The sequence below is a fragment of the Meriones unguiculatus genome, chromosome 19, assembly GCF_030254825.1.
Source record: "Meriones unguiculatus strain TT.TT164.6M chromosome 19, Bangor_MerUng_6.1, whole genome shotgun sequence".
NCBI classification, from domain to species: Eukaryota; Metazoa; Chordata; class Mammalia; order Rodentia; family Muridae; genus Meriones; species Meriones unguiculatus.
In genome coordinates this window covers 38,217,940-38,235,341 of record NC_083366.1, presented here as the reverse complement: position 1 = coordinate 38,235,341, position 17,402 = coordinate 38,217,940, and the positions used below count along the sequence as shown (strand labels likewise).

At 43.5% G+C, this 17,402-nt stretch overlaps 1 protein-coding gene across 1 annotated transcript in view; it reads right to left on the bottom strand.

The window, feature by feature from the left end:
* Window positions 1–786: 786 nt before the first annotated feature.
* Aoah (acyloxyacyl hydrolase) overlaps window positions 787–17,402 on the bottom strand; it is a 226,754-nt gene continuing 210,138 nt past the window's right edge. Inside the window, exons 20-21 of the mRNA XM_060372382.1 lie at window positions 13,628–13,704; window positions 787–1,630 (exon numbers count right to left, since the gene is read on the bottom strand). Of these exons, the coding sequence (XP_060228365.1) occupies window positions 1,502–1,630; window positions 13,628–13,704 (206 nt within the window). The 3' untranslated portion in view covers window positions 787–1,501. The remainder of the gene's footprint in view (window positions 1,631–13,627; window positions 13,705–17,402) is intronic.

Sequence of the window (17,402 nt, the reverse complement as noted above, 5' to 3'; positions counted from 1 at the left end):
AATAAGAAGGATCTGGGTCCTACAAGGCATTTTGAGGGCATGCCCCTAATGATCTCATGCTTTTCACTAGCCCTACACTCCTCACTGTCTCTGTGCCTCCCAGGAGCACTAAGCTGCAAACCAAGCCTATAATACATGGGCCTTTGTGAGGCCTTTAAGATTAAGCCACAGCACCTAGAATACCTAATCTGACATGAATGCTGTGGAAACTGTTCTTATACTGCATTGCTAGGGAATAACTAGTGTTTTTATTTTAATGCCTTTGATCTGTGGTTGAATGAATCCAAAGGTGCAGAAGCTATAAACATGGATTGTTGACTACTACAAACAGACAGTGAGCCTTTAGAAGCCTACTTCCTAAGGAAATTTGGTACAGGGATGCCACTGTGATGACAATCTTGAACATCTACCTAACTTTACCTATACTGATTTAGGTAGCTGAAAAAGATTCCCTATAAAGCTACCCATCTCTGGGGAACTACTGTCCATTGATATATGCTGGAGGAAGCAGAGACATTGTCTCCAGATGCATCCCCACTGATGAGCCCACCACACTCCAGCGTGTACTGTTAAATTCATGATTGTGAAGACAGCCCTGGTTAAACTCAGTGGGTCTCAAAGAAAATATAACAGACTAGAATGTGGGAAAAGAATTTGTAGGGAGGAGGGGAATTAACAGGAGTAGGAGAGAAATAGGAGAAGATAGGGGGTGGGTAAGAGCATACAAGATGCATTCTGTATAAATGCATAAACCCATCAGAGAATAATTTTATAAGAAACTATTAATAATATCAATAAGGAAGACACTTTATTTTTAAAAATTATTTCTATAGAAAATAACGCAGAGTCCTTATTATAAGGAAGACAGGTTGTGTAGCTAAAGGATGTAAGAAAAGCTTTTAAAGAAAAGTATCTTTATTTTGACAGAATTCCTGGGCATACACATATGTGTGTATGTATATTTTGTATATGTATATGTATATGTATATGTATATGTATATGTATATGATAAAGCTCTTAGTATACTGACTGCTGGGATTACTGGGAAGTTTTAAGGAGGGCCATGGAAACTTGACTGTTCCTGCCTATAGCAAGTCTGCAGCTGTACTAAGAGTCTCAGCTTCCTAGGCCACCTTTAAGTAACCGACAGGGAGAGTCTCAATCCCTGGTACAGACCCCGTGTAAGCTGCTAAGCATCCTGGGGTGGTTTACTATTTTAAAAGCCTTTCCTAGAACAATAGACTGCTGAACGGCATGGATATTGCCATTCTTGAAATGGTCCTCAAAGTACTTTTAAAAGGGTGTTTCAGGGTTACACTAGGGAGACTCGAGGTGGGCATCACATTGGCATTCATGTCTGTCCCCCACTGTGAGTAAAGTGGTCTGCAGAGAGGCTGCCAGAGAAAGTCCTCTGGACCTGTGGACCAGCAGCCCCTGGAATGGGTGGGTGGGACGATTTATCCATCTTTCTCTTCCCCAATGGTGCTCTTTCTGAAGATGCTCAGTGTCCTCCTTGGTCTCCAAACACCTCTTCAATCTGGGAATTGAATGGGTTCTCCTTTCCTAGGACATGAGGCCATTGGAGCTGTATCTTCTTCCAGACACGATCTGCTAGCATCAGGGAAGCCACCTGCAAGAGAGTCAGAGGGAGGCTTAACAGAAAGGAACCAACCAGCAGGTTTGGGATGGCACTCAGTTGGCGGAGAACTTGCCTGGCACACAGAAGCACTGAGGCACATGCCTAATCTCACCACTCAAGAGGTAGAAGCAGGAGGACGAGAAGCTCAAGTCCATCCCTGGGCTACATGGTATGGCTGAGGCCAGGCCTGTATACGTGAGACCTTGTCAAACAACAACAAAATAGCAAAACTGACCATCATGATTTAGTAATTCTTTTTCTTAAACCCTTTATCATATCAGTGCTAATATTATCGAAGAGAAACAATTTAAAAGAGGAAGAATTTCTTTTGCCCATGGCCTGCAGATACATCATGGAGCAATAGTATGGTAGAGGGCAGTTGTTCACCTCATGGCCAATAGGAAGCAAAGAAGAAATAGGCAGGGCCTAGTGTCAAGATCTTCTTTAAAAGCCCACTCTCAGGGACTCCCTGGCTTCAGCCAGGTTCTGTCTCTTAAGGTTTACTTTACCTCTCAAAACAGCACTGTTAGCTGGAGACCCTTGATTTTATCATTAGAGTCTGGGGGACATTTCTCATTCATAGCTCAGCATCTTCCATGGTGGTAAGACCTGAGGACCATTCCTGAGACCCCTGCTTCCATCCTTCTGTATTGGATCCCTTCCCCTGCGCTGGGTGGGGCCTATCACTTTATCCTAAGCGGCACAGTGGTGATGAACAGATGTCACATCAATGGTTGTATTTCTTTATGTAGAACTTGGTCTTGCTGGGCTGATGACATCAAGAAGCAGTGATCGGATGCCAGCTTCCAGCTAAGGTACAGGAAAAAGCTGGGTCTTCTGCCTAATGCCAAATCCTCAGCCCAAGTAAGTGTGACACCATTTTCCCAGTTCTGTCCCTGCATGGTCCAAGAGCCTGGGTAAACCACTTTGATTGTATTCTTCTGACATCTGAAGGACAGGACCAGGCTAAACTATGACCATCAAAAACTTCAAAGTAACAGATGTATATTGTTTTAAGTTCCTGGATTTGTGACTTAGAAACTGAACAAGCACATGTTCTCAAAAACCCACTGCTGCATTCCAGTAGGCAACTAACAATTCTTCTTGTGGCCTAAGGCCTGGGTGCTGATGAGTTCAGGAAGCCTCCCTAGGAGGAACTCCTGGTCAGTCCAGGAGCCAGAGAAGTGGAATGACCCCACAGTTGGATGGCTGTGAGAGAGACTCACACCAGAAGGGAGGAAATATCAACCTCACATGGAAGGGAGACGGCAGGCCTTCTTGGGAGGAGCTGAACTTTCAAGGCTGGGTTCTGGATGTTTCTTGGGGAAGCTGTGAATAGGACAGAGGCCACAGTGTGTACAGATGACACAGGAGGAAAAATGCTGTGGTCACAGAGCCACAAGAACCCATAAGATGAGGGTGGACAGGGAGATTGCTGGGGTTTGGATTCTGAAGAAGACACTGACTGGACTGCTTGGAATCCAAGCAGGCTGAGTACTGGCTCTCTCGCCAAATGCCACTTTATTGGCTTCTGTAGCTTTATACTAGATTTGCTGTATCCCCAGTGGCAGCAGGATCTAGTCTTGGTTGCCTGGTCCTCTGCCCATCACCATGTGCTCTGGATGAGGATTTTTATTTTTTTTCTCAGCAGATGATGCATTTAGTAAATGGGCCTGGCTGGCACTTGGGCCAAATGGCTGTATCTCAACAGTAACATCTAATGCTGAAAATAAGAAGAGTGTGATTGCCGAGGGCCTGAGAGAGGAACACGCTGTGGAATGGAAGGGACAGCGTCTTCAAGGGCAGTTCACCATGGCACTTGACAGTGCAGCGTGACATCGGGGAGCTTTTCAGCACTCTGCAGGTCAGGTTGCACAATAACTAGGACAGAGTCAACGATCAAAAGCTGTTTCTGGGTCTGAGCTTTGTGTAATATTTTAGTAATTGTTAAAAAAAAAAGCCATAACCGACTGAGTCATTGCATTAATCAGCCCTAGAATTTTTATGCATTCCAGAGCCTTCTGAGGCAGACCTAAAAATTTCAATCCAATTAGACTTTTACTTTCAGGTATTGAGGCGTGAACTCAGTAGCAGCTTGTGCATGCCAAACAAACACTGCATTGTGTGGCCACCTCAGCCATGCATCCAATTAAGCATGTAATCATTTTGCTTCTTTTTCACTTTTTTTGTACTGTCTCTTAAAATGCTTTTTTAAAATTTATTTATTTATAAATTACAGTTTATACACTTCGTATCCCAGCTCCCTCAGCCCTTCCCAATCCCCACCCCCCATCTCCTCCCATATCCCTCTCCAAGCCCACTGATAGGGGAGGTCCTCCTCCCCTTCCCTCTGACCCTAGTCTATCAGGTCTCATCAGGACTGGCTGCTGCTCCCCCCTCAGGGGGAGGTGATCAAAGAGCCAGCCACTGAGTTCATGTCAGAGACAGTCTCTGTTCCCCTTACTAGTGCACCCACTTGGAGACTGAGCTGCCATGGGCTACATCTGTGCAGGTGTTCTAGGTTATCTCCATGCATGGTCCTTGGTTGGAGTATCAGTATCAGAAATGACCCCTGTGCCCAGATTTTTCAGTTCTGTTGTTCTCCTTGTGGAGCTTCTGTCCCCTCTAGGTGACTTTTTTTTTTTTTTAGAATATTATCTACAGTTTATTTGCTTTGATTACTAGTTGGAAGTCTTCCTCCTCTACTGTCTGACCCTAGCCCATTAGGTCCCATCAGGACTGCCAGGAGCCTCTTCCTAGGTGGGCTGGCTAGATTGCCCAACCAGGGAAAAGGGATCATGGAGCATGCAAATGAATTCTCATCTTATTGACTTTTTAGTAAGCGTACGTACAGGGGTTACTCATGAAATTTTCACACATGCCTATCATTTCACTTTATGTATCCATCCCATCGCTCTCCCTTCCCTCCTTCTCCTGGTCCCTTCTCACTGAAAAGATGCCCTTCTGCTTTATCATTCATGTGTGCACGCACAGCCGAAAGCATGCACACGAGCTTGCACACATGTAGATCACACTACATTTAAACCTGGTTCTGCATATGAGTGAGAACACATGATGTCTGTCTCCCTTTTCCCTTTCCATATCCTCTCTTGTCCCCCTCCCTACAATTAGGCTCTACCTTTTCTCACACAGCCTTTTTCTACTTTCATCACATACATATAGATTTAAAGCTAAATTGTGCAAATGAGAGAAAATGTGATGCTTCTCCTCATATTTATCACGATGATTTCCCTTAACGGGATGATTTCCAGCCACATCACTTTTCTATGGATGACGTGATTTCATTCTTTATGGTTGAACAGAACTCCACTGAGCACAACATCACCTCTCCGTCTGTTCTTTTCTGGTGTCTAAGCTGCCTCCATATATGGGTTGTTGTGAATAGTGCCGCGGTAAACATGCATGTGCAAGGGTCTCTGTGGCGTGCTGACTCCAAGAAGCGGACGGCTGGACCACAGGGTAGATTTAGTTCTGTGAGGAACCTCCACACTGATTTCCTCAGTGCTACACTAGTTTATATTGGCCTAAGTATGTGAACTTGATAACATCCATACATCATATTAGAGAAGACATGTAATACACAGTATGTACACAGCACACACGTCAGCTACACACACCACACATCTACTGACATACCACATACTTTCTTCTTTGTACTGAAACTCAGCAGTAAGGTTCACGAAGAGCACTGGCCTGGGTGGGAGTATCTCCCACACAAGGCATATATGGTCTTTGAGGACGGAAGCTTGGTTTTCCAGTGACTTTTCCTGACATTCCTCAGTAAAGGATTCTGCTTCCAGGGCTGTGGAAAGCTACTGGCGAGATTTTTTTTTTTTAACTTTCAACTTGACACATTTAAATTGTCTTTTTAACGATTATGTGGTAGCAAGGCCTTTGAGGGCATTAATTTCCGTAATGTTAATAAGGGAAGAGATAGGGGTGAAGGCACGAAGAGGAAAGTGAAAACGAATGAACTCAGATTTGAGTTTGTGGTGACTGTTTTGAAAGCAACTAATTGGCTGTCACTCTAACAGAGATTAATGTATTTGTGAGTGTGCACTGCTGAAATACTGTGTCTACAATGAGACTGGCATGCCAATATGCTAGAGACCTGTGAGGAAATGATCTACTATAGGCATTCATTCATTCATTCATTCATTCATTCATTCAATTCTCTTCACTGAGTGCCCTCTACGGGCTTCTCCTCTACCCATTGTCTGTTGCCATTCCCACAATGTACCACACAGGGAGACAAATAGTTGTCTTTTACTTCCTTTATTCCATGCCAGTTCTTTCTTAAGCACAGTCTGAGTCTTTTTGTTTGTCTCTCTTCATGGTTTAGGCCAGTATAGTCATTCCAGGACAGAAAATTTAACAAACAGAAAACAGAATAAAAATGATTTGTAATTAAAATGGAGGCATCCTTTCCTAACACTGGCATAAGTCTTTTCAGATTCACTCATGCATACAAAACATATTTCTCTAAAATGCAATGCACAACCTATAATGCTAACTCTTTTTGGTAAACAGTCCTAGGAATGTGGCAGAGGCACAGAGTTGTGTTATTGTCCATATACTTACTTGGTTCTCCATTGCCAGCATATTTCCATGTTGGTCTATCTCATTGTAAATGTAGATTTACATCACTGTCTTTACCCAATGCTCTGTATTCCATCAGACTGTATTTATTTTACAGACGGACACTTTATTACACATTTTCCTGGTGTTCAAGGGGTCTTTTCCAGTCAATACACACATCCCAGTGCAGGGGGTACCTAGACTGTTGGCTCATTCACTGGCATGCTGAACACATCCACAGAATGAAATCTTGTCCAATAGAAGGTGAGGGAGTGGTGTGGTTAACTGGGATCTCTGTATTAACAGTAGTCTCCCATGTCTTTTCTAGATGATTTTTTTTTGAGACAGGGTTTCTCTGTGTAGCCTTGGCTGTCCTGGACTCACTTTGTAGACCAGGTTGTCATCGAACTCACAGAGATCCACCAGCCTCCATCTCCCTGAGTGCTGGGATTAAAGGCATGCACCACGGCCGTATTCCCATGTCTTTTCTTTGATCAACCTTTCAGAATCCTCTTCCTTGCTCAGATCTTGTGGCTGTTTTCCTTGCTTCTGTGACTAAGTACCCAGCAGAAGCAAGTTAAGTAAGGCTTTGGCCCAGGCTTCAGAGGGTTTCAGTCCATCATGGTGAAAAAGGATGACAACTGCCGGAACCACTTTATCCATGTCAGTGGGGCTTGTGGCACAACCTGTTTACACTATGGTGGGTCAAATCCCAGTGGGCCAGGCCATAGAGCACCCAACCTAGATCCAGAGACAGATGTAACCTAAGTGATCTAAGTGTTCCTAAGGGACTTATTTCTGCCAGCTAGGGACACTCCAAAAGGTTGCACAGCCTTCCCAAACAATGCTGCCACCAAAGGACAAACCCTTCACACACACAAGTCTGTGAAGGCCATTTCACATACAAGCCATACAGATTTGTATGAACATCTGTAATTAAGAACATAGTGAAGCCAGAAGTAGTTTCTGAATTCAAGTTGGCTTCCTGAAGTAGAACAGTGTTTGATTTAATTATTTGATGATGAGGAATTGTGCCAAGTGTCCTATTGGTCTGCGTTCACTGCTGGGTATTTGAGGGGACTGGAAAAAATTGATACCAACTTGAGGAGATACTGACATTAGATTTCCCAAATGACATTTCTCTGATAAGGAACTCACTTTGTGTCTCAGCATCTGCTTTGATACCCTGCTGGGTAGAACCTTTCAGGGGCCCTCTGTGGTAGGCTCCTGTCCTGTTCCCTGTTTTCTCCTTCTTCCAAACTCCATCCCGTTTGTCTTTCTGAGGAAGGACTGATCATCTTACCAAGGGTCCTCCTTCTTCCTTAGCTTCTTTAGGTGTACAGATTTTAGTATGTTTATCCTCTATTATATGTCTAATATCCACTTATAAGTGAGTATATGCTATCTATGTCTTTCTGCTCCTGGGATACCTCACTCAGGATCTTTTCTAGATCCCACCTTTTGCCTGCAAATTTCATGATTTCCTTGTTTTTAATTGCTGGGTAGTATTCCAATGTGTAAATGTACCACAATTTTTGTACGCATTCTTCAATTGAGGGACATCTGGATTGTTTCCAGGTTCTGGCTATTATGAAAAAAGATGCTACAAACATGATTGAGCAAATGTCGTTGTTGTGTACATGAGCATCTTTTGGATATATGCCTAGGAGTGGTATAGCTGGATCTTGAGGAAGTGCTATTCCTAATTGTCTGAGAAAGTGCCAGATTGATTTTCAAAGTGGTTGTACAAGTTTACATTCCCATCCAGCAATGGAGGAGGGTTCCCCTTTCTCCACATCCCAGTGCAGGGAATCTTATGAAAGAAGGGGGGAGATAGTAAGACCTGGAGGGAATAGGAGCTCCACCAGGAGAGCAATAGAACCAAAAAATCTGGGCACAGGGATCTTTTCTGAGACTGATACTCCAACCAAGGACCATTCGTGGAGATAACTTAGAACCCCTGCACAGATGTAGCCCATGGCAGTTCAGTGTCCAAGTGGGTTCCCTAGTAAGGGGAACAGGGACTGTCTCTGATTCGAACTTAGTGGCTGGCTCTTTGATCACCTCCCCCTTACCAGGTCACAGAGGAAGACAATGTAGCCAGTCCTGATGAGATCTGATAGGCTAGGGTCAGATGGAAGGGAAGGAGGACCTCCCCTATCAGTGGACTTGCAGAGGGGCATAGGAGGAGATGAGGGAGGGAGGGTGGAGTTGGGAGGGAATAAGGGAAGGAATTACAGCTGGGACACAAAGTGAATAAACTGTAATTAATATAAAAAATAAAAATTAAAAAGAACTCACTTTGCTTTCTTCTGTGCTGGCTCAGATTGATATTAAACACAGAAAATACAGTTAGCTTAAAGGTTTGCAAGGGAATCTTACTTTTCTTTCTATTTTCCCCCTCCCAAAACAAACTTTTAAAAGTGAGTTTTCCCCTTTAACTAGAATTTCGACAGTGGTTCCCAACCTTCCCAATACTGTGACCTTTTAATACAATTCTTCATGTGATGGTGACCCCAACCATAAAATTATTTCTGTTGCTACTTCATATTTTACTACTGTTATGAATCATAATGTAAATATCTATGTTTTCCGATGGTCTTAGGCAAGCCCTGTGTAAGGGTTGTTCGAGAAACACTGATTTAGACAGTGAACGTTAAATGTCACAGAGCAACATGCTTTGGTGTTGCATTTTCTTTTACAGTAGCAACACCAAATACATTTGTTCTGAAGGACAAGGCTTTAGGACAAGAGTCTTAGAGTGTGTCTTCCAAAGTGAGTCTTTAGCATTGACTGTGTTTCCTGAAAGAAAGCTTTCTCTGAGTTTACACACGAACAACCCACAGGATGAACCACGGAGAGAACAGGAGCCACACAGTGTTACAGCTGCTCGTTCTGCCCCAGAAAATCCCGTCTATGCTACAGCTGGGAACCACTGCTTCTGAAGCAGGCTGTGTACACGTACTGAATGCGCAGTTTTAGGAGGCCGATAGTGGTGCCTTTGGATGTCATTATCAGCTCAGCAAATGAGCCGGTTTCAGTAATGAGGGTTTGAATAAAGTAGTAAGAATGGATGACTCCTCAAAAATCTCATGCTTTGGGGGCAACTATTGCCCTTAGAATGAAGTCATGGGCAGTAAGGACCCCATTTCCCTGACTCATTGCCTCTGTGCTTTTGCAAGGCCTTGGCTGAGCAGAGTTCAGTTACTCATCCTGTGGGCACTGTGGCATGCATACAGCTGCTTGTATAACTGGCTTCTTCTTCAAGGAAAAGCATGTCTGAAGGGGCTGTACTGCTCCAAGGTTCCTTTCTCCTGTCAGTCAGAGGCCTGGGTGTTGCTAAAACCGTATCTCCAGATCTCCTGAAGATATTTTGTTCTTCCTAAAATTTCTCTTAGAAGAGTCCACAAAGCAAGAAGACTCAACTCTCCATTGTCTTATGTAACTCACAAGCTCTGATCCCGTGGGGCTGAGGCGGGCAGTGGTAAGGAGGAGGTGACTTTCTAGCTTGAGTCCTCACCCATGCTACCTACACCTTGCAAATTTCTCCTCCCTCGGATAACAAGCTTTAAGCTAAGCCATGCTTCCTGGGCCAACTGTATTGCTCTTGACAGGAGCCCTTCCTCAGGAGGCGCCCCAACCTCACACAAATGCATCCATGTGAAGTTCACCTCCCAAAGCTGAGTAAGAAATACCAGGAGGGCAGAATGCCAGCAGTGACCTTGGCTCTGGATTATCTGGAAGCCTCTCACCCTTCCTCTCCCTAACCTCTTTTTGTTGTTGTCCTTTTTTTTTTTTGTCTTTTTTTCCTACAAAATCAAGAACTTTTTAGTGAAATAACCATAGAAGAAAATACTGAGCAAAAAATACCTTTCTGTAATACTTTAAAAAGAGGAAATACAATTCAGAGCAGGACTATATAGATTTCATTGAGACCTTAAAACAGCTTGATGCCTTTGAAGTTGAACTGATGCTAAATTTAAGGCAGGGTTCGCCAGAACAAAGCTGAAAATCTGCCCTTCTTGTGTTTTGTCTGCATAAGAGCATTCAGAGCTCTGCAGAGATGGCAGTGAAGCGCCCTCTGCATTGCCGCCTCCCTCAGCCCTCCTCACATGCCCATGCCCCAAAACACAGTCTCTTGGACCTGGCCATGTGTGGAGGCAACTGATTTTAGATCTGCAAATTGAAAACATGGCAGCTGTGTACAATATAGTTAAACAACTACATTGAAGAAGGAACTTAAATTCACAGCTCCAGGCTCTCTATAGTGAATGAATGATGTAACGAATTTAACGCACGGTGGTTGGTGGTTTGCCAACAGGACCAGCTTGGGGTGACTGCTCAGGAAGCGGGTTCACTGGCCCAGACTCTTCTCCTTCCTGCCCCTCCCTGTCTCTAAGCAGGGGCTGTGTGGGGCCTCTGTAAGGTTTCCCAGGGCTATTGTGTATCATGAACTAATGCTGCTGGAGTTGAGGCAAATGGAGACCCTTGAGGCTGTTCAGCAATTTGAATGTGCCTGTGTTGTGTGTCTCTGGCAGTGGGCAGGTTCAAGGTTGAACAGGAATGAAGGGCTCGATTCATAGAAACTCCCTTGCTGTTTTGCTAGATTTCCTGACTACTAAGACTGGACTTGCCCCAAGGAACTAAATCTAGAGGAGTCTATGTCTCCCTTCCCCTCTACTCTTCTTTCTCCCTTACCTAGTATTGGGGGCAGGAGTTGGTAGGGAGGTAGAGGTATAAGAATCCAAATAAAGTAGATAAAATTTTGCCAATAATCTCCATAGGCTGTGTGAATCTGGGTCTTGCGTCTTTGTGGTATGTTTTCTCTGCTTGACTTAACTTCTTTTTTATTTTTTCCAGTTCTTTCCACCAAAGCCTTATCCAAATCACCACTGCAGACAGAGTTGCAGATGTGGGCAGAGATAAAGGTATAGATATGGTGAGGGCATTAAATCCAGGACTTTAGCCATTCTGGACAGGCTCTGTATCACTGAGCTATAACCCAATCCTACTATAGTTTTCTTTTAGGAATATAAGTCTGATTTCTGGCTTGTAAATACCCAGTGGCCTCATTCCTCATAGTAAAAAGATAAAGTCCATGCAGACTTCCTGGGATCTGCTTTGGATCCTTTCTTCTTTCCTTTCCATCCCACTCTCATTCTCCCTGTGCAGGCTGCACTGAAACATGTGAACTCCCTCCAGCACTCTCAGCTTTCTCTCATCTTCAGATCTTTGCCTGTGCTATTTCCTATGCTCAAAACACCTCTCCAGCCCTTCCCTGCCTCTTCCGTTTCCTCTGCTATGCATGGTCTTAGTTCTGATGTCTTATCCTCCAGACATCCCTTCCCAACATCATCTTCTGCTCTCTTCCCTTCTCATCTCCCAAGACATCCTTCTTGCTTGCACATTTGGAGGCAGTTACCACCTGATATTTAATTATCTATTTCTTCATCTCTCTCCTGCTGTATGCTATAATTTTAAACAACAACAACAACAACAAAAATGGTTTCCTGTTCATTCCAGAGTTCTTACAGTGCTTAGCAGTTGGGTAGGTACTCAACACATACTGCTGGATGGCAAGTTGCCAGTCTGGACTTTTCAGCTCCATATGTGTAATGGATAGGAGGGTTTGAGCATGGTGTCCCACTACTGTCCATTTTAGACATGGCCGTGCCACGTTCACTCACTTATCACTCACTCATTGGATGGTGGAATAAACCCTAAAGGAATCGTAAGGTAAGACTATGGGACATAGTATGCTTTAGGACTATGTTTTCAATAACCAATTGCAGGTAAAGCAGATGTACAGCAGGATAGGCTCCCAGTCTGATGGATCTTGAGCCCTAAAATTATTTTAAGAGTCAGTCAGGGTCAGGTTGATATTTGATACGGCAAACAAGTGTGTCCTGAGGGACGGAACGAAGATGTCTTTAAGCTTTGAGCATCTTCTGTGTTTGGTTTAAGGTGACACCGTAGTTGAGCTCTTTTTCATTTCTCCATCCTCCACAGAAAGAGGAGCAGAAGAACTCCTACCTCAAAGGGAGGAACTGTCCTACCTGCCTTTAGTTCTGACTAGGTGGGGAGTGGGGCAGGAAGAATCCTTTGATTCCAGAAGCCTGGGGAATACAATGAATCCTCTTTTAAAAAAAGGGGCTGGAACATCACATAACCCTAAAAAAAGAAAACTAGATCCCCCTTTTTTTTTTTGTGAAGCCAGATCCCAATAGCTAGTTTCTAGTCAATAATCCTCTGAGCAATTTATCCATTTGATACACAGAACTTAAATATTCTGAGTGCATTACTAAGATTTTTAGAAATCGGTTGTTTTAAACAGTGAAGTTAATCTTTCTTTTCAGGTTTAGGGTGAGTTGTGGTCTTCACTGCTGTTCATCCATTAGGCAGCACTGCCTTTCCTCTTTCTTTCCTTTTGAGGTAATTCTTTACCATGCTCACGGAAAGTTTCTGAGTGCAGGGCTGGGAAAGATGAATTCCACTTGGGTTCTCAAGGGTATGCCTGGCCCTTCCTGTACTCAGCCAGTGTGTGGGACCTTGTCATTACCATTCCACACTGACTAAAGCTGGGTCAGAATGCCTACGGTGAGAGAGGGCTGCCCGAGGCAAATGGCTATCCCTCCCTGTGGAGAACCAGCTTTCAGGACTTTCAAATGTCACAAGAACTCCCCCATGCTTTCTTCTCTTTAAAACAGAAATGTCACAAGCAAGTCAAGTACATGGGACAGATAAAAGTGGCACCTCTACGGCGGAAGGCAGGAGAATGGGAGGGGAGTGGGGACAAGAATTACCAAGTCCCAGCCTCCAGCCCCTATGTACTGTAAAGAAGCCAGAGCACAGCCACTTCATCGGCCCTGAAGGATGCTCTTACTGCAGGGTGTCGCTAAAGGCATTGTTCTCTCACATTGTTCTTTCCAGAGAGATCCACACAAGGTTTCCCCAAACATCTCAATTTCAGAAATCCTTGCAATTGTTACTATATTAAGTATAATATGTTTTACTTTTTTTTTTTTTTTTTTAGAATTTCATACATGTACATGATGTGTTTCGATCATACTTTACAAGCATTTTTTTTCTTTATGGAAGGCATGGCTGATGACTTATTTCTCATTGGCCACTAGCGAACCCTGGGACTGCCCTGCACATAGTCTACAAACTGAAGAAACTACATCTAAGATGCTGGTAAATTATTTGTCTTGTTTTAATTTCTCTCTGATTTTCATATTCTTTTTTTTTAATTTCTATGTTACTTATGTGTACACTCTCTAGAAATCCTTCTGTGAATAAAATAGGATGAAAAGCAAACGTATGAATGCATACATATATTTTAGAAAACCAAGCAGATAGCCTCAGTGACCATCACGTGGCATCACTTACCTCATTGGGGTGGAATCCATCTACAGGTTCAATAAGCTGCCACGGCTGGCCACCTCTTTTCTGCCACTCCTCTATGACTAAAAGACACACAATCGGAGGGTTACAGATGAGTTTCATAATGCCAAGGACAAGGAGCTCACGTGATGTCATCTAATCTCCCCTACTCTTTTCCTTAATTTTTGTGTATGAATTTTTGCTTGCATGCATGTCTGTGTACTTGGTGTGCATGGAGACTAGAAGAGGGCAGCAGATCCCTGGATTAAAAATGGTGGTGAGCTACCATGTGGGTGATGAGAATTGAACCCTGGTCCTGGGAGAGCAGCCAGTGTTTTTAACCACTGAGCCATCTCTCCAACCCCCCCCCCCCTTAAATCTACCCTGCCAGGCCTTGTTTTATCTCATCATGGCTTTTTCTGAGCTATGCTTTGGGCTGGGAGTTTTCTGCACAGCAATGATCTACCCATTATGTGATTTTTTTTTTTTTCTTTTTTTCTAAGTCAAGAAAGAACATGTGTGAAAAAGCTGGTGAATCTGCCTTGTGTGGCAGGGAGGGCAGGGGAAGTCAAGTGAGTGCTAAAATGAGTAGCAACAATTTAAGTCCATTTGATCTTTTCCTCATGTGGTGGCACAATGCCTCTTTGCAGAAGCAAAGATGACATTTTGCTAACATCTCCTTTCATGTGCTACCATTTGCAGACACTGCCTACGTGTGTCAAGCAATCACCCCTAACAATCATACAAGGTGTCAGAAATATAATTATATAAAATTATCTCAACATTGCATTTAGAGAGAGCATGGCTACAGAGAAAATATTATGAGCCCCAAAGTGATGAAAAGTAATAAAACTGTCCTTCAACAGGGATAAGAGACTACGCATGTCAGTTTCTCCCAGGCAGCAGTGCAATTAATTCTAGGTTGTAATATCACAAAGCCAGTAAAACTTCCTCAAGGAAATTGCAGTCCCCAGAGAGCCTTCAGGCAGAACCATCCGAGACTTCGGTTCCTTCCAGGACGCCTCACTTTCCTGGTGTTCATCGAAGCCAGAAGTGCAGCTATGATTCCAATTGTTCTTCTCACCCCTCTCTGCAAGTCTCCCCAGCCTCAAGGGCAGAGGAATGCCCCCTTTCCTTTTTCTTACCCCAGGAAAGTATGGAGACACTCTGTTGAAGTGACCCGCATTAGACTGAATTAATCCTCTGTTGCTTTTGTAGTTATTGAAGAGATGCCGTCCCCTCTTACTGCTCCACCCTTTTCCCCCCCCGAGGTGAAAAATAATGTTCCCCTTGTCAACATTCAGGGTAAAATGTCATGCTCATGGTCTGTTTAGTGTATTCTTAGGCAGTATGTTACTAGGGTGGTTCTTTCTCTTTTCTTCTTTCTTTGGTTGAGAGGGGGCCTTCACACTTGCTAAATATATAAGAATTACTTTGAATGTCTGAGCCTCCCACCCCTACATCACAAGTACTAGCATTACAGCACCAACATGCCTTGCTCCTTGGGATCATTTTATAGTGTGCTGATGGACTTTCTGGTAGTTGCCAGAAGAAGCTGCTGTTGGTAAGTAGCATTTGCATTCCTTGTAAGACTCAAAATGAGTTGTTCACTGTGCCATTGAGTTATGATGTAGACCCCATATGGAAACCCAGATTGCCTTATGCTGATAGAGGAGGGTTCTTTTTTTTTCTTCTGAGGAATGGAATGAATTTGTTCTTTCAATGGAAAGCTACCAGCTGCACTGATAAGGAAGCCACACTTAGTTTTATGAAAGACAGGGATCAACTGGTTCTTCTAAACCAGATGGCACACAGTTTGTTTCCTGACTTTGGCAACAGTGTCCTGTAAAAAAGGAGTGGCCCCAGGAAGCTGGCCTGCCTCTGTTTCCAGTTGTTTATCTGTTCTGCCTCTTTTGTGGGGCACAACCCTGTTTTAGGTTCAATTCCAGATGCTCTAAATTCTCATGTCACGCTGGGCTCTAGGTCGCCCTTCCTGACTGCACGGCTGCCATTGCCTGCTCAGGGATGTTGCTGGCCTGTGTCCCACTTAGCCTGTTCATCTGCTGTGCAATCTACTCATGCTTGCTTAAGCCTCTTAATCTCCCTCTTGTCCAGGAGATGAGCCACTTTTATTCCTATTTCTGGGACTTGCTTTTCAAATTTCTAGCTCTGTGTTGATTGTCTATCAAATCCACCTCCAGTCTGAACATCTGACAAGTTACTTGCAGTGGAAGAGCAAGGAATTTGAGGAGTTTTTACAAACGCAAAGCTGAGGTCACCTCTAAGGACTCTTGGGTGCTCTTTATCCTGTGGTATCCATCTCCTCTCTCCTTGAATGCATATGGAGGTCTCTAACACAGAGATTGACAAACGTGTGGTGGGTCAAGGTTTCCACCCAGTACAGACATCGGCCTCTAGTCATTGAGGCTTTGGAGGTGACATTGCTTCCATTTCCTTTTGCACTTTTCACTTCACTCATTTCCTTTATTTTTAGATTCAGCTCACTTTCTGCTGTACAGGTGTTTACAGAAGAAAGAATAAAGATGATCTCCAACAGGATACTGGATGGACCGAAGTTGGGATCATTCTCAAGTTCATACACTGAGAGACTAATCCTGCTGTGACTTGATAAGAGGTGGAGCCTTTGGGATCTAGCTAGGCCATGAAGTGGAGCCCTCATGGATAGATGTAGTGTCCTAATAAAATGTGTACCAGAGAGCTTTTGCCATGAGATAGTTTAAAAAGCTAATGGAGGGCTCTCACCAGAACCCAACTGTGGAAGCACTGTGGTCTTGGATTTATATCCTCTGGGATTGGGTAAGTAAAGTTCTGTTGTTTATGGACCACTCAGGCAATGGTACTTTAATATAGTAGCCCAAGATGACTACCAGATATTCAGAATTCCTCGGTAGTATTCATAAGACCAGGCCAGGAACTGAGCTCAACCAAGTCCTCAGATACAGCCTGCTGGAACATTGCAAGAGGTGAATGAGGAAAGTAATGAGTTAGAGACCTTTTGTACTGAATAGACACCTAGTGAGCTGTGGACTTGATCTAGATCTCTGGGGTTTCCCTTGAGTGCTGTGGTAGGAAGCCTCATACATGACTTTTGGACCTTTCCTATTAGCAGAAACAATCGAGTGAAAAGTTTAGCCCAAAAGGGTGTCTTCACCTACTACTATGTATAATTGATATATAATAATAAAAGCATTTGACCCAGGAAATGGTGTAATAAAACCAATGAGACTAATTTTAGTGCAGTTTTTAAACTGGCTATTAGAGTAACATCAGCAGCTAGACATATGAGTTCTTCATATTTCCTTTTTAGTAAGTGTTATTAACGAGTAAGTTATGTATAATAAATCACACATTTTTCAAGTCAAAACAAAACTTGTGTCTTCAGTGGCCAAAAAAAAAAAAATCTATGAAAGAATTGCAGTGATTGGGGGACCCGTGAAATTTTACAGTGAAAGGCAAATGTTGAGTTTGTTACAGAAATGGTTTAAGTCAAAATGGAGTTCTTGGAGGAAGCCATCGCTAGGATTTCTGTGCCAAGGAGGTCAGCTTTGCTTATGCAGAAGTTTCTCCCAGTGTGATTCAACTTTGGCACCAAGGTTGTTCTAAAATATTTCCATTTTAATTTGAAGTTTATATGCACCAGTACCAGCCAAATAAGAGCAGATAGAGCTAGCCCTGAGGTCAGGAAGCGTGACCTGGAACCTCAGCATGACATACAGAAAGTTAGAGCAGTTGGAATTGAACCCTCAAGGAAATGAAGAGA